Source organism: Bufo gargarizans, chromosome 1 (genome assembly GCF_014858855.1).
Source record: "Bufo gargarizans isolate SCDJY-AF-19 chromosome 1, ASM1485885v1, whole genome shotgun sequence".
Classification (NCBI taxonomy): domain Eukaryota; kingdom Metazoa; phylum Chordata; class Amphibia; order Anura; family Bufonidae; genus Bufo; species Bufo gargarizans.
This window is the reverse complement of record NC_058080.1, coordinates 380,453,263-380,470,552: the sequence shown is the minus strand read 5'-3', so window position 1 is coordinate 380,470,552 and position 17,290 is coordinate 380,453,263. Positions and strand designations below refer to the sequence as shown.

The following is a 17,290-nucleotide window of genomic DNA, read 5'->3' as shown; positions in this document are numbered from 1 at the left end:
CTGTCCCACCCGTGCCTCCCTCTCCTCCCACGCCTCCTGGGGATGATTTGTCTGGGGGTGAACCCATGCAGCTGGGGTTTGCTCACCTGTTCGAGGGGGAGAGGGCACTCCGGAGACGCGAGGGCCGATGCATGTACTGTGGTCTCGGTGGGCATTTTCGGTTGGCATGCCCGAACCGTCCGGGAAACGCTCGCACCTGAGATCCTGTCGGGGGCAGATCTTGGGTGGAGTCTCCTCGTCCCCGGTTTCCCGTGTTGACAAAACACTGTTTACTGTTGCCCTCTCCTGGGTCGGGGGCTCGGTGACGACCCAGGCGTTGGTGGACTCTGGTGCTGGTGGTTTGTTCATTGATGGTGTGTTCGCTGCCGCCAATTCCATTCCTCTGCAGCCTCGAGGTTCCCCACTGGCTCTTGAGGCGATAGACGGCAGACCCCTTCTGCCGCCACACGTGACTCAGGAGACCCTTCCAGTGGGGATGGCCATTGGTGCCGTTCACAGAGAGTCGGTCTGTCTCCAGGTTATTTCGTCTCCACACTACTCGGTGGTCTTGGGGTACCCCTGGCTCCAGAAGCATAATCCGACTTTTGATTGGAGATCGGCCGAGATCCTCTCGTGGTCACCGCAGTGTGGGGCTAGTTGCATCCATGGGCCTGTCAAGTTGCTGTGTACTTCCTCTGACTCTCTGTTGCCTCCTGAATACGAGGAGTACCGGGATGTATTCGATAAGGTGCGTGCGGTTGCCCTACCTCTGCACCGCCCATACGATTGTGCCATAGAGTTACAACCTGGTGCCGTTCCTCCTCGTGGCAAAGTCTATCCACTGTCGGTAGCGGAGAATGAGGCCATGGAGGAGTACGTGAGGGAGGCGCTTTCACGCGGACACATTCGCAAATCCTCGTCCCCGGCAGGGGCTGGATTTTTCTTTGTGAAAAAGAAGGGCGGTGAGTTGAGGCCTTGCATCGATTACAGGGGTCTTAATCGCATCACGATCAAGAACGCTTACCCTTGATTTCCGAGCTGTTCGATCGCCTCAAAGGGGCCACGGTCTTTACCAAACTCGACCTGAGGGCGGCATATAACCTGGTAAGGATCAAGGCGGGCGATGAGTGGAAGACCGCGTTTAACACCAGGACCGGTCATTATGAATCCTTGGTTATGCCCTTTGGGTTGTGCAATGCGCCCGCAGTCTTCCAGGAATTCATCAACGATGTTTTCCGTGACCTGTTGCAGCAGTGTGTGGTGGTCTATTTGGATGACATCTTGGTTTATTCTGAATCCATGGAGGCCCACATTCTGGATGTCAGACGAGTGTTGCAACGGTTACGAGAGAACAAGCTGTTCGGTAAGCTTGAGAAATGCGAATTTCACCGATCCCAGGTAACCTTCTTAGGTTACATCATTTCCGCTGAGGGGTTCTCCATGGATCCTGAGAAGGTTTCGGCTGTCTTAAAGTGGCCCCAGCCCAGTGGTCTTCGTGCCCTGCAGCGCTTTTTGGGCTTCGCCAATTATTATCGGAAGTTCATCAGGGACTTTTCCATGCTAGCCAAGCCTCTCACGGATCTGACCAGGAAGGGCAGTAATCCCCAGGTCTGGCCGCTCGAGGCCATCCGAGCTTTTGAGGCTCTAAAGTCCGCCTTTGTGTCGGCTCCGATTCTGTCGCATCCCAACCCTGGGTTGCCTTTTGTCCTCGAGGTGGACGCGTCTGAGACGGGAGTAGGCGCCCTTCTGTCTCAGCGTAGAACACCAGAGGGTCCTCTGCTTCCTTGTGGGTTTTACTCCCGGAAACTGTCTTCCGCGGAGTGCAACTATCAGATTGGTGACAGGGAGTTATTGGCCATCGTGCAGGCCCTTAAAGAATGGAGGCACTTGCTCGAGGGCTCGGTGGTTCCGGTTCTCATCCTGACGGACCACAAGAATCTGACCTACCTCTCTGAGGCCAAGAGATTGACACCACGTCAGGCCAGATGGGCTCTGTTCTTGTCACGTTTTAATTACGTGGTCTCCTACCTACCCGGTTCCAAGAACATCAGAGCGGATGCCTTATCACGGCAGTACTCCGAGCTGTCCGGGGAGGAGTCGACTCCGACTTCGGTCATACCTCCGAATCAGATCCTGGCCGCCATTCGCACCAGCCTGACCTCTCCCCTGGGTGAGCAGATTTTGGCGGCTCAATCTGGTGCTCCCTCTGGGAGACCCAACGGCAGATGTTTTGTGCCTGAGGAGTTGCGCACTCGGTTGTTGCGAACCTACCATAACTCCAAGGCCGCGGGGCATCCTGGAAAGAATCAGCTGTCCTGGGCTGTTTCACGTCTGTTCTGGTGGCCTTCTCTACGTTCCGACATCGCCGCATATGTAGCGGCATGCTCCGTTTGTGCCCAGAGTAAGTCCCCTCGGCACCTTCCGTTGGGCCTTTTGCAACCCATAGCCACCGGGGAGCGTGCATGGTCACACCTGGGGATGGATTTCATTGTGGACCTCCCTGCATCCCGAGGCCATACGGTCATTCTCATGATTGTGGATCGGTTTTCCAAAATGTGCCACTGTGTTCCTCTCAAGAAGTTACCCTCTGCACAAGAGTTGGCCACGATTTTTGCCAGGGAGGTCTTCCGGTTGCACGGTTTGCCCAAGGAGATTGTGTCGGATCGGGGGAGTCAGTTTGTGTCCAGGTTCTGGCGCGCCTTTTGCTCCCAGTTGGGGATTCATCTCTCTTTCTCCTCGGCCTACCACCCTCAGTCCAATGGGGCCGCAGAACGATCCAATCAGGCCTTGGAGCAATTCCTTCGTTGCTATGTCTCCGATCACCAAGACAATTGGGTTGACCTCCTGCCTTGGGCTGAGTTTGCCAGGAACACGGCGGTGAACTCTTCCTCTGGGACGTCTCCCTTCATGGCCAATTATGGGTTCCAACCTGCCGTGTTACCGGAGGTATTCTCTCCCCAGGATATTCCGGCTGTGGAGGATCACCTTTCCGTCCTACGTGCTTCTTGGGTACAGATCCAGAGGTCCCTTGAGGTCTCTGCGCAGCGCCAGAGACTCCAGGCTGATCGCAGACGAGCGCCCGCTCCTTCCTACCAGGTCGGAGATCGCGTATGGTTGTCCACCCGCAACCTCAACCTTCGAGTGCCCACTCCCAAGCTGGCGCCGCGCTTTGTTGGTCCCTTCCGAGTGCTTCGCAGGGTAAACCCGGTAAACTATGCCCTTGCGCTTCCTCCTGGCATGCGGATCTCCAACGTGTTTCATGTCTCCCTGTTGAAGCCACTGGTGTGTAATCGTTTCACTTCCTCGGTTCCTCGGCCTCGTCCGGTCCAAGTGGGCAATCGTGAGGAGTATGAGGTGAGCAATATCCTGGACTCACGCCTGGTCCGCGGTCGGGTGCAGTTTTTGGTCCATTGGCGTGGTTATGGTCCAGAGGAGCGTTCCTGGGTTCCCTCCGCAGATGTCCATGCTCCTGCCTTGCTCCGAGCCTTCCACGCACGCTTCCCTCAGAAACCGTTCTTTACTCCGCGGAGGAGGGGCCCTTGAGGGGGAGGTACTGTCATGGTCTTACCTTCTTGCTGTTCTCCTTCGTTTGACATGTGCTGGCGGCCATCTTGGTTTCTGGGTTTCTTGTAGCCTCCCACCCTGCGGCTTCTCCTTCCCACTGGGAGGAGCTGGATGCCTAGCTCATATATATAGGAGGTCTGTGGCTTCAGTTCCTTGCTTGGTCCTCCTGTGTTCACATGCTTCTAAGACTGCTGCTGCTTCTGGTTCCTGATCCTGGCTTCGTCTGACTACCCTTCTGGTTCCTGATCCTGGCTTCGTCTGACTACCCTTCTGGTTCCTGATCCTGGCTTCGTCTGACTACCCTTCTGGTTCCTGACCTCTGGCTTCGCAAGACCCTGCTTCGGTTTAGCCATCCGTTTGGACTTTTGCCTTACAGCTTGGTTTTCAATAAAGCCTTCTTATTTCCACTTATCTCTTGTGTACGTCTGGTTCATGGTTCCATGACAGCCTGGCTGGTGAGTCACATGACATGGCCAGCATTACATGACTCACAGCAGCCAAACTCAGCCGAGCACAGATCATCATTATTGGCGCTCGGTTCCCCTGCTGCCATGGAGACGAGGACGCAGGGTACGTCCTTGCCCCTCTCCTTGCGAAGGTTGCCTGAGATGCTACGAAGGAAGCACGTGCCGCCTGCCCCTCGTTACAGCACCTGTTAACATACAGCTCCTGACCGGTCTTGTCATCTTGGATGAAGCCAGACCCCCTCTCAACCGAGAACCACACCATGCTCCCGGTCCTCCTCTCAAAAATCGGGTCCCTGGGCTGGGGTCGATCCCATACTCTGACTGACTGCTGCCACATATTTCCCCCATGGGCCGTAATCTCTCTGGGGACCATGGGATTTAGTCTTTCAAAAGAGCCAGGCTTCCTGGGTGGCGGAGTGGTAACTGGAATATGCAGTTCTGGGCACCAGTCCATAGAAAGGAAGCACTGCAGCTGGAAAAAGTACAGAGGAGAGCGACTAAACTGATAAGGGGCATGGAGGGTCATAGTTATGAAGAATGATTAAAAGAATTGAATTAATTTAGTCTTGAGAAGAGATGTCTAAGAGGGGACATGATTATCCTATACAAATATATAAATGGGGCATACAAAAAATATGGTGAAAAACTGTTCATGTAAAATGCCATCAAAAGACAAGGGGGCACGGCCTCTGACTGGAGAAGAAAAAGTTCAATCTCCAGAAGCGTCAAATCTTCTTTACTGTAAGAACTGTGAATCTGTGGAATAGGCTTCCTCAGGACGTGGTCACAGCAGGAACAGTGGACAGTTTTAAAAAGGGTTTAGATGAATTCTTAAAAGTAAGCAACATTAATGCTTATGAAAACATGTAGAATTCTCACTTCCTTTTGCGATTCGCGCCCCCACCTATCTCTTGGTTGAACTTGATGGATTTATGTCTTTTTTGAACTGTATCAACTACGTATGTAACTATATAACATTCTATTATTAATTTGTGTTCATGCTCTAAAAATCAAATCAAGGAAATATACCAGTCCAGGGTCATGCAATATTACATCAGATTCCCTATAAAGCAGAACGCTCTATGCTGTATTTGTGACCTGCTGCATACCTGTTGACATATTGCTGCACTGGGTATGGCTTGTAGATATACAGTATTTTGTTTCTACACTTAGACACATGCACGTGTGCTGTCATTTGAGATAATTGAGTCCTAATTTTAGAAGGAAATGATTGCTCGGGAGGGAAATGTGTTGATATACATTAATACAGTCCACAAGGGATCATTAACATGATAGCCTCACCTAGGAGTCACATAGGCACATACTAATTAGTACTACAGTTAAAGATTATTGTCCAGAATAGGATTAAACACATAAAGAATTCTACTGTTAATTGTATGGCATAGGCGTTCAGCTGAAGATAGCTGCAGTATGCACAGATAGCTGTATCACCTGGTTCTCCTGTAAGATGTTAACAACTCCTCCTTTCCACCCTTCGTCATACTATAAAGCACCTTCTCCCTGCCTCCTAAGTTTCTTGAACCAGCAAAATCTAGGCGTCTTTGATTTCAGCCATAGGTGAGTTCTGACCCTAAAATCCATTGAGATTTATGAGTTATTAACATAAAAATATTTATGCATTATGTTTAATTTGATTTATTGTTTGCAGTCTTAACTCCCATTAATAGGTTAAGTTGATTTTCATTGTCAATGGAATCTAGAATATCAGATGAATACGATACTAGGATAGGATACAAAGTGACTTTTTATTTTCTTTTGTTCATTTATCTTAGGTCCAATGGCAGATTATGTACCATACGTGAGGGACAAATTGACCTTTTCTCTGTGGGACTATGGGGTGTTTGCTGCAATGCTCCTGGGATCCACAGGAATTGGACTTTTCTATGCTCTGGCACGTGGAGGGCAAAAGACATCAGATGACTTCTTTACAGGGGGTAGAAGCATGTCAGCTGTGCCAGTAGGATTGTCTTTATCTGCCAGCTTCATGTCTGCTATACAAGTGCTTGGAGTTCCAGCTGAAGCTTATCGTTATGGTGCCAAGTTTCTTCAGATGTGCCTAGGTCAGGCATTAAACAGTGCCCTGACTGCCTACGTATTCATGCCTATGTTCTACAGGCTTGGTATCACAAGTACTTATCAAGTAAGGAAGTTATATAATCAACTTATTTCTGTAGTGCAAAAATCCGATTTAGGCTTTGCTGCATAAATCATTATGCGTTGTTTGTTTAGGGCTTTTTTTTGGTGTATTTTCCCAGCATTTTACCTACTGATCACCAAGGGTGCACAACCAATGAGGCTAGGTGAGGCGATCGCCTCAGTCAGCACCAGGTGGGGGAAAGAGAGGGGCAGCTGAAGGGCCATGGGCTGAAAGGAAGGGTTTAGGTTAAGAAATTGGCAATGGGGAGGGAGGGGCGCCATTCCAGTTTTCGCCTCAGGAAGCGGAAAGGCTAGGTGCACCCCTGCTGATCATGTAACTTGCCCCATGACAACCTGATAATGTTTCTTCATCTTCAATACAGTATTTGGAAATGAGGTTTGGGAGAAGTGTTCGCCTCTATGGTACTATCCAATTCCTTTTGGGAACTGTGAGTATACATTTGTCATAAAAGGACAATTAATAAAGTAGACGTGCTGTTATTAAGTGATCTTCCTCTTTCTGCAGATGTTATACACTGGCATTGTCATCTATGCTCCTGCACTAATACTCAACCAAGGTTCTTATATTATTGCTACTTTTATTGCTCGCATATTAACTAAAGTTCTTTCATTCATTTTTTTCTTCATATTATTATTATTAGTCACGGGATTGGACATTTGGGCATCTCTGTTTTCCACTGGAGCAATATGCACATTTTATACATCAGTAGTAAGTAGAAAAAATACATTATCCAACAAATTTTTTATCACTGAAATATGAAACTGTTTTATAGGTTAATAATGAAATGACTGCTATATTTTAATGATTTGGACATAAAAGTGACATATAACGTAAATGCCTGTGAAACTACTGAACATGTTTAGTGCTCATATCTACTAGTTTCTAGTCAGTCACTACCAGGTCATTTTGGGGACCAGCAGGTGGAGTGAGTGACTGTTTGTCTGTTACTAACCTGTGCAGTGGGATTTGTGTATGTGCCATACTCTTCTGACTTAACAGATTTAGTACACTACGGCCTCTTGCCCATGACCGTATGCCCTCCGAGATATACGGTCCGTTAGCGGGCCATAGGTCCCGGAGCAGCATTGATAGTGTGCACGGGAGCGCACAGCATCATAGGTTACAATGATGCTGTGGACATCGGCCCGCCCGCAGGGCTATTGTCCCGCGCTCATATGATCATAGCAACCAATAAGATTCCACTTTTCATTTTGGATAGCTCCTTTGGAAAATGAAAGGTGGAGTCTGATTGGATGCTATGGGCAACTAAGCCAGTTCTACTTTACACCAATTTGATTAAAAAAAAAACTTTATCTAGAGACTGGACCATTGTTTTAATCCAGTTGGATTGTAATTAGAGTTGAGTGGACACCTGGAAGTTCGGGACCCGAACTTGACCCCGAACCCCATTGAAGTCAATGGGGACCCGAACTTTGGAGCACTAAAATGGCTCTAAAAAGTAATGGAAAGGGCTAGAGGGCTGCAAAAGGTAGCAAAATGTGGTTAAGAGCATGGCAAATGCTCTGAAACAAATGTAAATAGGGAAATGACTTAAAATAACATAAAATACGTAATAATATAAAATAAGATTCTTGATCTAGGAGGAGGAGGTCCATATGGAGTAGGAGGATGATGAGGCGGTGGATGTGGCGGTGTAAGTGGAAGCATCGGTGGAGGAAGAGGAGGTAGCAAACACAGTTTTTTTGTTTTGTTTTTTATTTTCTGTTTAAATTTGGGTAGACCCCAAAACATTTGGAAATATAAAAAATAAAACAAAGAGTGCGCTGGAGAACAACAATGGCTGGGTGAGGCTGGTATACATGTCTATTCTGCACAAGGTACGGACAAGTCCTGTGCGATCCATACCTGGTTCATTTTAATGAACGTGAGCTTGTCCACATTGGCTGTGGACAGGCGGCTGCGCTTGTCTGTGATAACACCCTCCTGCCATGCTAAACAAATGTTCAGACAATACACTGGCTGCAGGGCAGGCCAGCACCTCCAAGGCGTAAAGGGCAAGCTCAGGCCATGTGCCCAATTTGGAGACCCAGAAGTTGAAGGGAGCAGACCCATCATTCAGTACATATAGGCGTGTGCACACATACTGCTCCACCATGTTGCTGAAATGCTGCCTCCTGCTAAGACGTTCCATATCAGTTGGTGGTGCAGGTTGTTGTGGCATGCTGACAAAACTTTTCCACATTTCAGCCATGCTAACCCTGCCTTCTGAGGTGCTGGCGGTGCCCGAGCAGCGCTGGCAACCTCTTCCTCCTCCTCAGTCTTCGCCTTGTGCTTCCACTGAGCCCCCGCTGTCAGGTGGGAATGCCATCAGCAGCGCGTCTACCAGCGTGCGCTTGTGGTCACGCATCGTCTGATCAGTAACAGACATTTTTACTAAATTTAGTTCACGGTCAGCAATGCAGAGCAGGGTTTTTTCACCAGCAAAAATAAGTTAATGTCAACCATCAATGTAACAGACGAATTTTAGAAATTTAGGTCCCTGCCAAACTGCACACGTCACACGCAAGACCTTGATTCCATGTGGGGTCTAGTACCTCATCATCTTCAACCCACTCTTTACCCCTGCCCTCCTTCTCGGTCTGCAGACTGCAGAAAGCTGCAGCAGTTGGCACCTGTGTTTCGTCATCATCCAAGAAGTGCTGCGGTTGTCCTCCCATGTACTCATCCTGAAACATAAGTGGTTGGGCATCGGTGCACTCAATCTCTTCCACTTCTGGGGCAGGGCTATGTGGATGGCCTTGGGAAACCCTGCCAGCAGAGTCATAAAAAAGCAGAAGAGATTGCTCCATGACTTGGGGCTTAGACTGCTCGGTTGATTTGCAAGGGGGTGAGGTGAAAGACTGATGGACATCGGCTGCAGGTGCAAACTCTGATCTTTCAGCAGGAGACTGGGTGGGAGACAATGTAAAGGAACTGGAGGCACTGTCAGCAACCCAATCTACTATCGCCTGTACTTGTTCTGGCCTCACCATTCGTAGATCCGCATTCGGCCCCACAAAATTAAGCTGAAGGTTCTGTTGCCTACTTGCACCTGAGAAAGGTATTTCACTTGGGCGAGTAGTTGGCAGAGATCGACCACGTCCTCTCCATGCAACAGGATCTCCACCAACACCAGCAGCACCACGAACAGGGCCACGTCCCTTGTTTGACGCTCTCCTCATTTTTTGCGGTCACCCACCGAAGTAACAGACATTTTTACTAAATTAAGTTCCTTGTGAACAATGCAGAGCAGGGGTTTTTTGATAGCCAAAATGGGTTAATGTCACCCAACAATGGAACAGTCAAATTTTTGAAATTTAGGTCCCTGTCACCTAGGCAGAGCAGGGTTTTTTTGACGGGAAAAATAAGTTAATGTCACCCAACAATGGAACAGATTAGTTTTTTTAACTTATTGCCCGGTCTGCTATGCAGTGCAGGCAGCAAAGGTACTCTATTGCCAAAAAAAAGTTTTTTTCTCACACACAATGAAACAGATGGATTTAACTGTATTTCTTTAACTACCAGAAATGCAGAACAGGGCAAAAAGGTACTTTATTGCCCCCCAAAAAAGGTTTTTTTAACCCTAAATGAAACAGATGGATCTTACTGAGATTATATTTCACTCTCACAAATGAAGCACATGTTTTTTTTTACATAAAAAATGGTGGCTATGTCACCTGTACAATGGAACAGATGGATTTGCTGAATGTATCTGCCTGCCTGTAACATGCGCAGGCCTCAGAGGTACTTTACACCCAAAAATGGGAATTTGAAACCCAAAAATGTAACAGCGGTATTTAATGGTTTTATTTGACTGACAGGAATGCAACGTAGGCCGCAAATGTACTTTCTAGCAACAAAAATTGGCATTTTTCAACAAAAAAATTTAACTGCAGTATTTGGAGGTTTTATTAGACTGTCAGAAATGCCGCACAGGGCAAAAAGGTACTTTATTGCCCAAAAAAGGGTTTATTTTAACCCTAAATGAAACAGATGGATTTAACTGAGATAATATTTCATTCTCACAAGTGAAGCACATGGGTTTTTTAAATAAAAAATTGTGGATATGTCACCCCTACAATGGAACAGATGGATTTGCTGCATTTATGTGCCTGCTTGTCACATGTGCAGGCTTTAGAGGTACTTTACACCCCAAAATGGGAATTTGAAGCCCAAAAATGTAACAGCGGTATTTCATGGTTTTGACTGACAGGAACGCAGCGTAGGCCGCAAATGTACTTTATAGCAACTAAAATTGGTATTTTTCAACAAAAAATGTAACTGCAGTATTTGGCGCTTTCATTGGATTGTCAGAAATACAGCACAGGGCAAAAAGGTACTTTATTGCCCAAAAAGTTTTTTTTTACCCTAAATTAAACAGATGGATTTAACTGAGATTATATTTCACTGTCACAAATGGAGCACAGGGGTTTTTTACATAAAAAATTGTGGTTTTATTGGACTGTCAGAAATGCAGTACAGGGCAAAAAGGTACTTTATTGCCCCAAAAAAGGGTTTCTTTAACCATAAATGAAACAGATGGATTCAACTGAGATTATATTTCAATCTCACAAATTAAGTACAGTTTTTTTTTTACTTAAAAAATTAGGGCTATGTCACCACTACAATGGAACAGATGGATTTGCTGAATTTATGTGCCTGCCTGTCACATATGCAGTGCAGGCATCAGAGGTACTTTACAACCAAAAATGTAAATATGTCACCCCACAATGGAACAGATGGATTTAACTGATTATATTTCACTCTCAGAAATGCAGCACAGGGGTACTTTATAGAAAAAAATAGGGATATGTCACCCCCTGGGTCCCTGAACTCACAGACGGTATTTTTTTCCCTTTCCATGGCACATATGCAGTGCAGGTGCACTTTAAAAATGGGTATATGTCAGCCACTGAACTACAAGAACAGGATTAAATGATTGTCCCTGGCACATATGCAGTGCTGGTGCACTGCTGTTGCACAAAATGGCCGCCAACGCCCACCTAACTAACAGACGGATTAAAACTTTGTTTTCAGTCTCACTGGGCTCAGGGCAGGGTACAAAAATGTTGCATTGCACCCCCAAAACAAAAAAAACGCTGTAGATCGCAGACTTCACACCAAGTGCAGATTATTTCCTAATCTCTCCCTCACAGCAGCAGCATCCTATTCCTACAACTAGTAAAAGCAGAGTGACGTACAGCGCTACGTGACTCCAGCTTATATAGAGGCTGGGTCACATGCTGCACTTGGCCAATCACAGCAATGCCGTTAGTAGGCATGGCTGCGATGGCTTCTAAGGGCACACGAGTTAAACGCTTGTTGATTGGCTGCCCTGGAGCCTTTCAACAAGCACCATTAAATCGCCGAACCTCGGACTCAAACCTGAACTTTTACGAAAATGTTCGGGTCCGGGTACAAAAAAACCTTAAAGTTCTGTACAAACCCGAACTTTAGAGTTCGGGTTCGCTCAACCCTAATTGTAATGCAACAGTAACACAATATAAAAAGCAGAAACTACGTATAATTTAAGATTACAAGTTATCACCTTGGGGCACATTTGCTATAGTGTCTGCGCCTGTTTTTAGGCATAAAAATGCTGTTTTAGACTGTCTTATTTTTTTTGTTGCATTTACTTCTGAAAATGGCCTGTTTTGGAGGCATTTGTGCCTTGTTTGCCTGTTTGGCCTGTTGATTTTTTAGACTACTGGTAATTCAAAAGTTTTCCAACTTTTGCGCCTATTTTCTGACTTATTTATGTAGGTGCGCCTTATTTTGCACCACATTTTGTTGTAAAAACATTTTAATTTGTACTCCAAGTGTGTTTTGAGTGGTGAGTTGCGCCACATTTTGCCTAACAAGTCGCCCTTTCACAGAGATGTGCGCCTACTTTGAGCTAAATTGCGCAACATTTTTATGCACATACTAATTAGATATGTCTTAGTGAATATGAACCTGTCGTACTGATAAAGTGATAAAGAACCACCAGATGTCAGACTACTAGCAATACGTAGGGCTCATGCACACAGCCGTTTGCGGTCCCCAATGAACGGGCAACATCCATGCGGCAGCCGGGTCGGATCGATACCTATTCAACTTGAATGGGTCCATGATCCATCCGCACCATAAAAAAAATTGAACATGTTTTATTTTTTTGCGGTGCAGAGGCACGGACAGAAACACCACAGAAGCACTCCATAGTACTTCCATGGGGTTCTGATCCGTGCTTCCGTTCTGCACCGGACCGCATCTCCCAGATTGCGGACCCATTCAAGTGAATGGGTCCGCATCCGTGATGCAGGGTGAAAATGGCCGGTGCCCGTGTATTGCAGACCCACCATATGTGGGCCGCAATACGGCCACGGCCGGGCAACGGCCGTGTGCATGAGCCCTTAGTCTAATTCATGATATGCTGTAAGACTGTAAGACTTTTAAAAAATTGTCGGCAAAAGAAAGACAGACAAAGCAAATATTTGTCTAAGTGCACGCCTAAAAACAGGCGAGCTTGATGTGCCTCCTTGTGTATGTCTCCCATAGGGTGGTATGAAAGCTGTGATATGGACAGATGTATTTCAAGTACTAGTAATGATTTCTGGTTTCCTGGCAATCGCAATTCGGGGTGCTTTGCTGGTTGGTGGACCCACTGCTGTCCTTGAAATTGCAAGAAATCACTCCAGAATTAACTTTGGCGAGTAAGTATAAAATGCTTAGCAATCGTAGAATTTATTTTAAGCCCTTGAGGATGCAGCTTTTAACCACTTGAGGACACATTCTTTCATTTCAACCATTTGAGCTCAGTTTTTTTTTTCTTTTTAACATTTGCATTCTGAGAGCCATAACTTTTTTTTTTTTCTTATCATTTGTTTGTGTCACCATATTAGGAGAACCAGCATTATACATGTACGGATGCACTCACATGTGGTAGAAAATTCTACCTGAAACATCAAGACTTCCCATATGTTATCCTATGCGGCTGAAAATTGTCTATCCATTCCCCAGCGTAAATAATGTTGTGTTACAGATTTTCTGTATGAGAATCTCTCCATTCAATTCAATTGGAGATTGATTCTGCAGAGGAAATATCCGCAACAGAAACATCGCAGATTTTGTTATGGATTTTTCCGCAGTGTTATCCACTGCAGAATCAGTTTCTCATTGAATTGAATAGAGAGAAACCCACAACAAAGTCCGCACCATAATTCACACCCAAAAATCTGCACCTTTGCATTTTCTGGAGGAAAATTCCACCATGTGTGATTGCACCCTACAGTCACGGTAATTTTTATTCAGATCCTCCTGTCCATGACATAAATGTATTTGGGGAAGGGGTTAATAACTCAAGAACAGCCTTGCAAAACCTGTCAGGCTAAGTTCACACGGCAAAATAAGTGGCAGAAAATAAGTAGCAGATTAGTAGCTGAAAACAGGTCGTTTTTAGTGGCAGATTTGTCATTTGGTGAAGGTTGTAGAGGCGTTTTTAGAAGAGGTTTAGGGCTCATGCACAAAGCCGTCGGCGTTTTTGCGATCTGCAAACTGTGGATCCACAAAACACAGATACTGGCCGTAAATGTTTTGCATTTTGCGAAACGAATTGTCCTGCCCTTTATAGAACTGTCCTATCCCTGTCCATAAAATGGAATATCCATGTTCTATTCTTTTGTGAGGCCACGGAATGGACATACTGATGCAGACAGCATCTTTTGCTGCCCCATTGAGGTGAATGAGTCCACACACGACCCGCAAAAAGTGCAGATTGGATGCAGACCAAAAATACATTCGTGTGCATGAGCCCTTAGGGCTCATGCACATGAACACATTTTTTTTCCGTGACCGTTCTGTTTTTTTGACATTGCCGATCTGATATTGAGGATATGACATTGATGCGAAAATCATGGAAAACCCCTTTAGGGCTCATGTACACCGACCGCTGTTGCCCGGCCATTCCGTGCATTGGAGACCGCAATTTGTGTTCCCCAATGCATGGGCAACATCCGTGTGGCTGCCGCAGACAGATCCAGACCCATTCAACCTAAATGGGTCCGTGATCATTCCACAACATAAAAAAATAGAACATGTTCTATTTTTTTGCAGTGCGGAGGCAAGGAGAGAAACCCCACATAAGCACTCCGTAGGGCTTCCGTGTAGTTCCGTGCCTCCATGATGCTGTGGAAAAATGTCCGGGGCCCGTATAGTGTGGACCCGCTGCAATACAGGCCCGGCCGACACATGTTCATGTGCATGAGCCCTTAATAATATAGTATTATATGGCTTCTCACAGGTGTGTACATGACAGTGATATTCTGTATTTGTAACAGCTTTGACCCAGACCCTCGCAGGCGATACACCTTCTGGACGTTTGTCTGTGGCAGCACGTTTCTGTGGCTATCTATGTATGGGGTCCATCAAGCACAGGTTCAGCGCTACATATCCTGTAAATCTGAAAGTACAGCCAAACTGTGAGTAATCCATTCTCATATTAAAGTGGGCCTGTTAGTTCTCCAGACAAGTCTTATTTTAATAAATGCTTGTATTATTCCTGATTTTTTTCTTAGAACTGTGCATTGTAAGTGAGTAATGCACTGGATGGTATCAACTGGGGATGTGTCCTTACAGATTATGATAAGATACACCCTTTTGACAAGATGAATGGTAACACCCAGTTGCCTATCTATTAAGGCATATTCAGGAGGAACGGCACAAAGCTGACTTATGAGAAAAGATGCTTAAGAATTGTTGTTTCACATGTCAGGAGAGCTGACACATCCTCTGTAATTATAGATTATTGTGAATGTTTTAATTTCCTACGGTTGTTTGTGTGAAAAGTAACTTAAAAGGGATAAACCATAAATGCCTGACATCACAGTGCCATAGGTGCTATGCGGATGGTGCTAATAACTTACATCTACAGTAATTTGGTAGGCAAATAGATATTTTATAAGAGGTTATCGAAGGACCAGTCCCTGTTACCTCAAACGCTTATTAGGCCTTCCTAGGCTACCTGCAGACGTTGCGGATTACACACTTTTTTCTGAGCGGATTTTTGTGTGGAAAAACCACAGCATAATATAGTATAAGAAATTAGAATCTATCTCATGTACACTTTGCATATTTTTTCTGTGCGGAAATGGACTTGCTGTGCATATTTTCAAATTGGAGCATCGAAATTCGAAAGTAATAGGTGGATTTTGATCCAGAAACGTGGAGAAATCTGCACGAAAATCCACTGAAAAATTTTGTTTGGAAACATGCACCACAGGTAGCCGTAGAGAAGAGGACAGGTCTCACCATGCCTCATACAGTGAAGTAGAACATGGCATGTAAATGCATCAGTGTCATTCATTGAAGCAGCAGCTGACTCTCAGGAAGGAACGCTTCCTTCCCGACAATTGGCTGCAGAATCGTCTCTTCTAAATCCACCTTAAGGTGGAAAAAACCCTCTAACCACTGCAGCAGCCTATTAACTATGACACATAAGACAGATGATCTGCTTCACAAATTCATTTCTATTATTAATAAATTATAATAAGGAAAGGGGGGGACTGACCATGGGGACATTAGGATAGTAGCTAAGGGCCCATGACCAGAAGGGAACCATAGCCAAAGAGTCAGATATGCATCTGATATATATATATATATATATATATATATGTATATAGTAGGTGTTGAAGAAAATAAATACGATGTTTCTTGTAAGATAAGAATAAGTTGTCCAGCTACTGTCACAAACTCACCTTTCTGTGCTCCAGCGGCGCAATCTCTGGCTTTGGTGGCGGTCGAGCAGGGAGAGACGTGCTGACAAACCACGCTCTCTGATGACATGACAGCATCCTTAGCAACAGGATGTAATGCTCTGTTTCTCCCCACATCTGGTGTGTGCTGGAGGAGACAAGCAGTGGGCTAATTTCTCAGCTGCTTTATTCCTGTGTGCTAGTGTTCTGACTAATGGAGTGCGGAGTCATGACCTATCAGGTTTAATCCTGGAACTCGGTGCTCTATTTAAACCCCTTCCTGGCCATACACTAGTGCCATTGAGAGTCTCTGACTCACTAGCTGTGTTCCTGGTTCCTGTGCTTTTTGGATTGCTCATTCCTGTAACCCCGGTTTGTCTTCTGACCAATCTCTGTCTCCCGTTTGGTACTGCGTTCTCCGTCTGGTTCTGATCTCGGCTTGTCTTCTGACCACTCTCTATCTCTCGTTTGGTACTGCATAGCCTGTCTGGTTCTGACCCATTTACGTACGACCCTGTTTTTGTGTTGTGTGTGTTTGTGTGTCTCTGCACCTTAGTAGTATAAGGACCAGTTGCGGTCTTGCTACCTAGGGTTCTAGGTCAGGGCTCACAGTCTGTGTCTTTACCTACCTACAGGCATTACAGATACTCTACCAGATATAACTAATTGTTATGGTAGGGTAAAATCCTAACTATCAGTTGCACCATTAGTTTTTTCTAACCTGGTCTCCACCAAAGCCTTTGTTCACATTCCACAAGAGCCTTTTTCACAAACTCTGCCAAAAATTACTGTACAAAATAGCACACAGTCTAAGTGACCTGGACATAACAGGATTTACATATACAGTCAGGTCCATAAATACTGGGACATCAACATAATTCTAACATTTTTGGCCCTATACACCACCACAATGGATTTGAAATGAAATGAACAAGATGGGCTTTAACTGCAGACTGTCAGCTTTAATTTGACATCCAAATCAGGTGAACGGTGTAGGAATTACAACAGCTTGCATATGTGCCTCCCACTTGTTAAGGGACCAAAAGTAATGGGACATCATAATCATAAATCAAACTTTCACTTTTCAATACTTGGTTGCAAATCCTTTGCAGTCAATTACAGCCTGAAGTCTGGAACGCCTAGACATCACCAGACGTTTGGTTTCATCCCTGGTGATGCTCTGCCAGGCCTCTACTGCAACTGTCTTCAGTTACTTCTTGTTCTTGGTGCATTTTCCCATTCAGTTTTGTCTTCAGCAAGTGAAATGCATGCTCAATCGGATTCAGGTCAGGTGATTGACTTGGCCATTGCATAACATTCCACTTCTTTCCCTTACAAAAACTCTTTGGTTGCTTTTGCAGTATTCTTTGAAA

At 45.6% G+C, this 17,290-nt stretch overlaps 1 protein-coding gene across 1 annotated transcript in view; it reads left to right on the top strand.

Annotated features, from left to right (window-relative positions):
• The first annotated feature begins 5,555 nt into the window (after window positions 1-5,555).
• The window catches only part of LOC122931243 (sodium/iodide cotransporter-like), a 54,956-nt gene continuing 43,221 nt past the window's right edge, over window positions 5,556-17,290 (top strand). Inside the window, exons 1-7 of the mRNA XM_044285295.1 lie at window positions 5,556-5,588; window positions 5,804-6,171; window positions 6,551-6,616; window positions 6,694-6,745; window positions 6,830-6,897; window positions 12,727-12,881; window positions 14,505-14,645. Of these exons, the coding sequence (XP_044141230.1) occupies window positions 5,809-6,171; window positions 6,551-6,616; window positions 6,694-6,745; window positions 6,830-6,897; window positions 12,727-12,881; window positions 14,505-14,645 (845 nt within the window). The 5' untranslated portion in view covers window positions 5,556-5,588; window positions 5,804-5,808. The remainder of the gene's footprint in view (window positions 5,589-5,803; window positions 6,172-6,550; window positions 6,617-6,693; window positions 6,746-6,829; window positions 6,898-12,726; window positions 12,882-14,504; window positions 14,646-17,290) is intronic.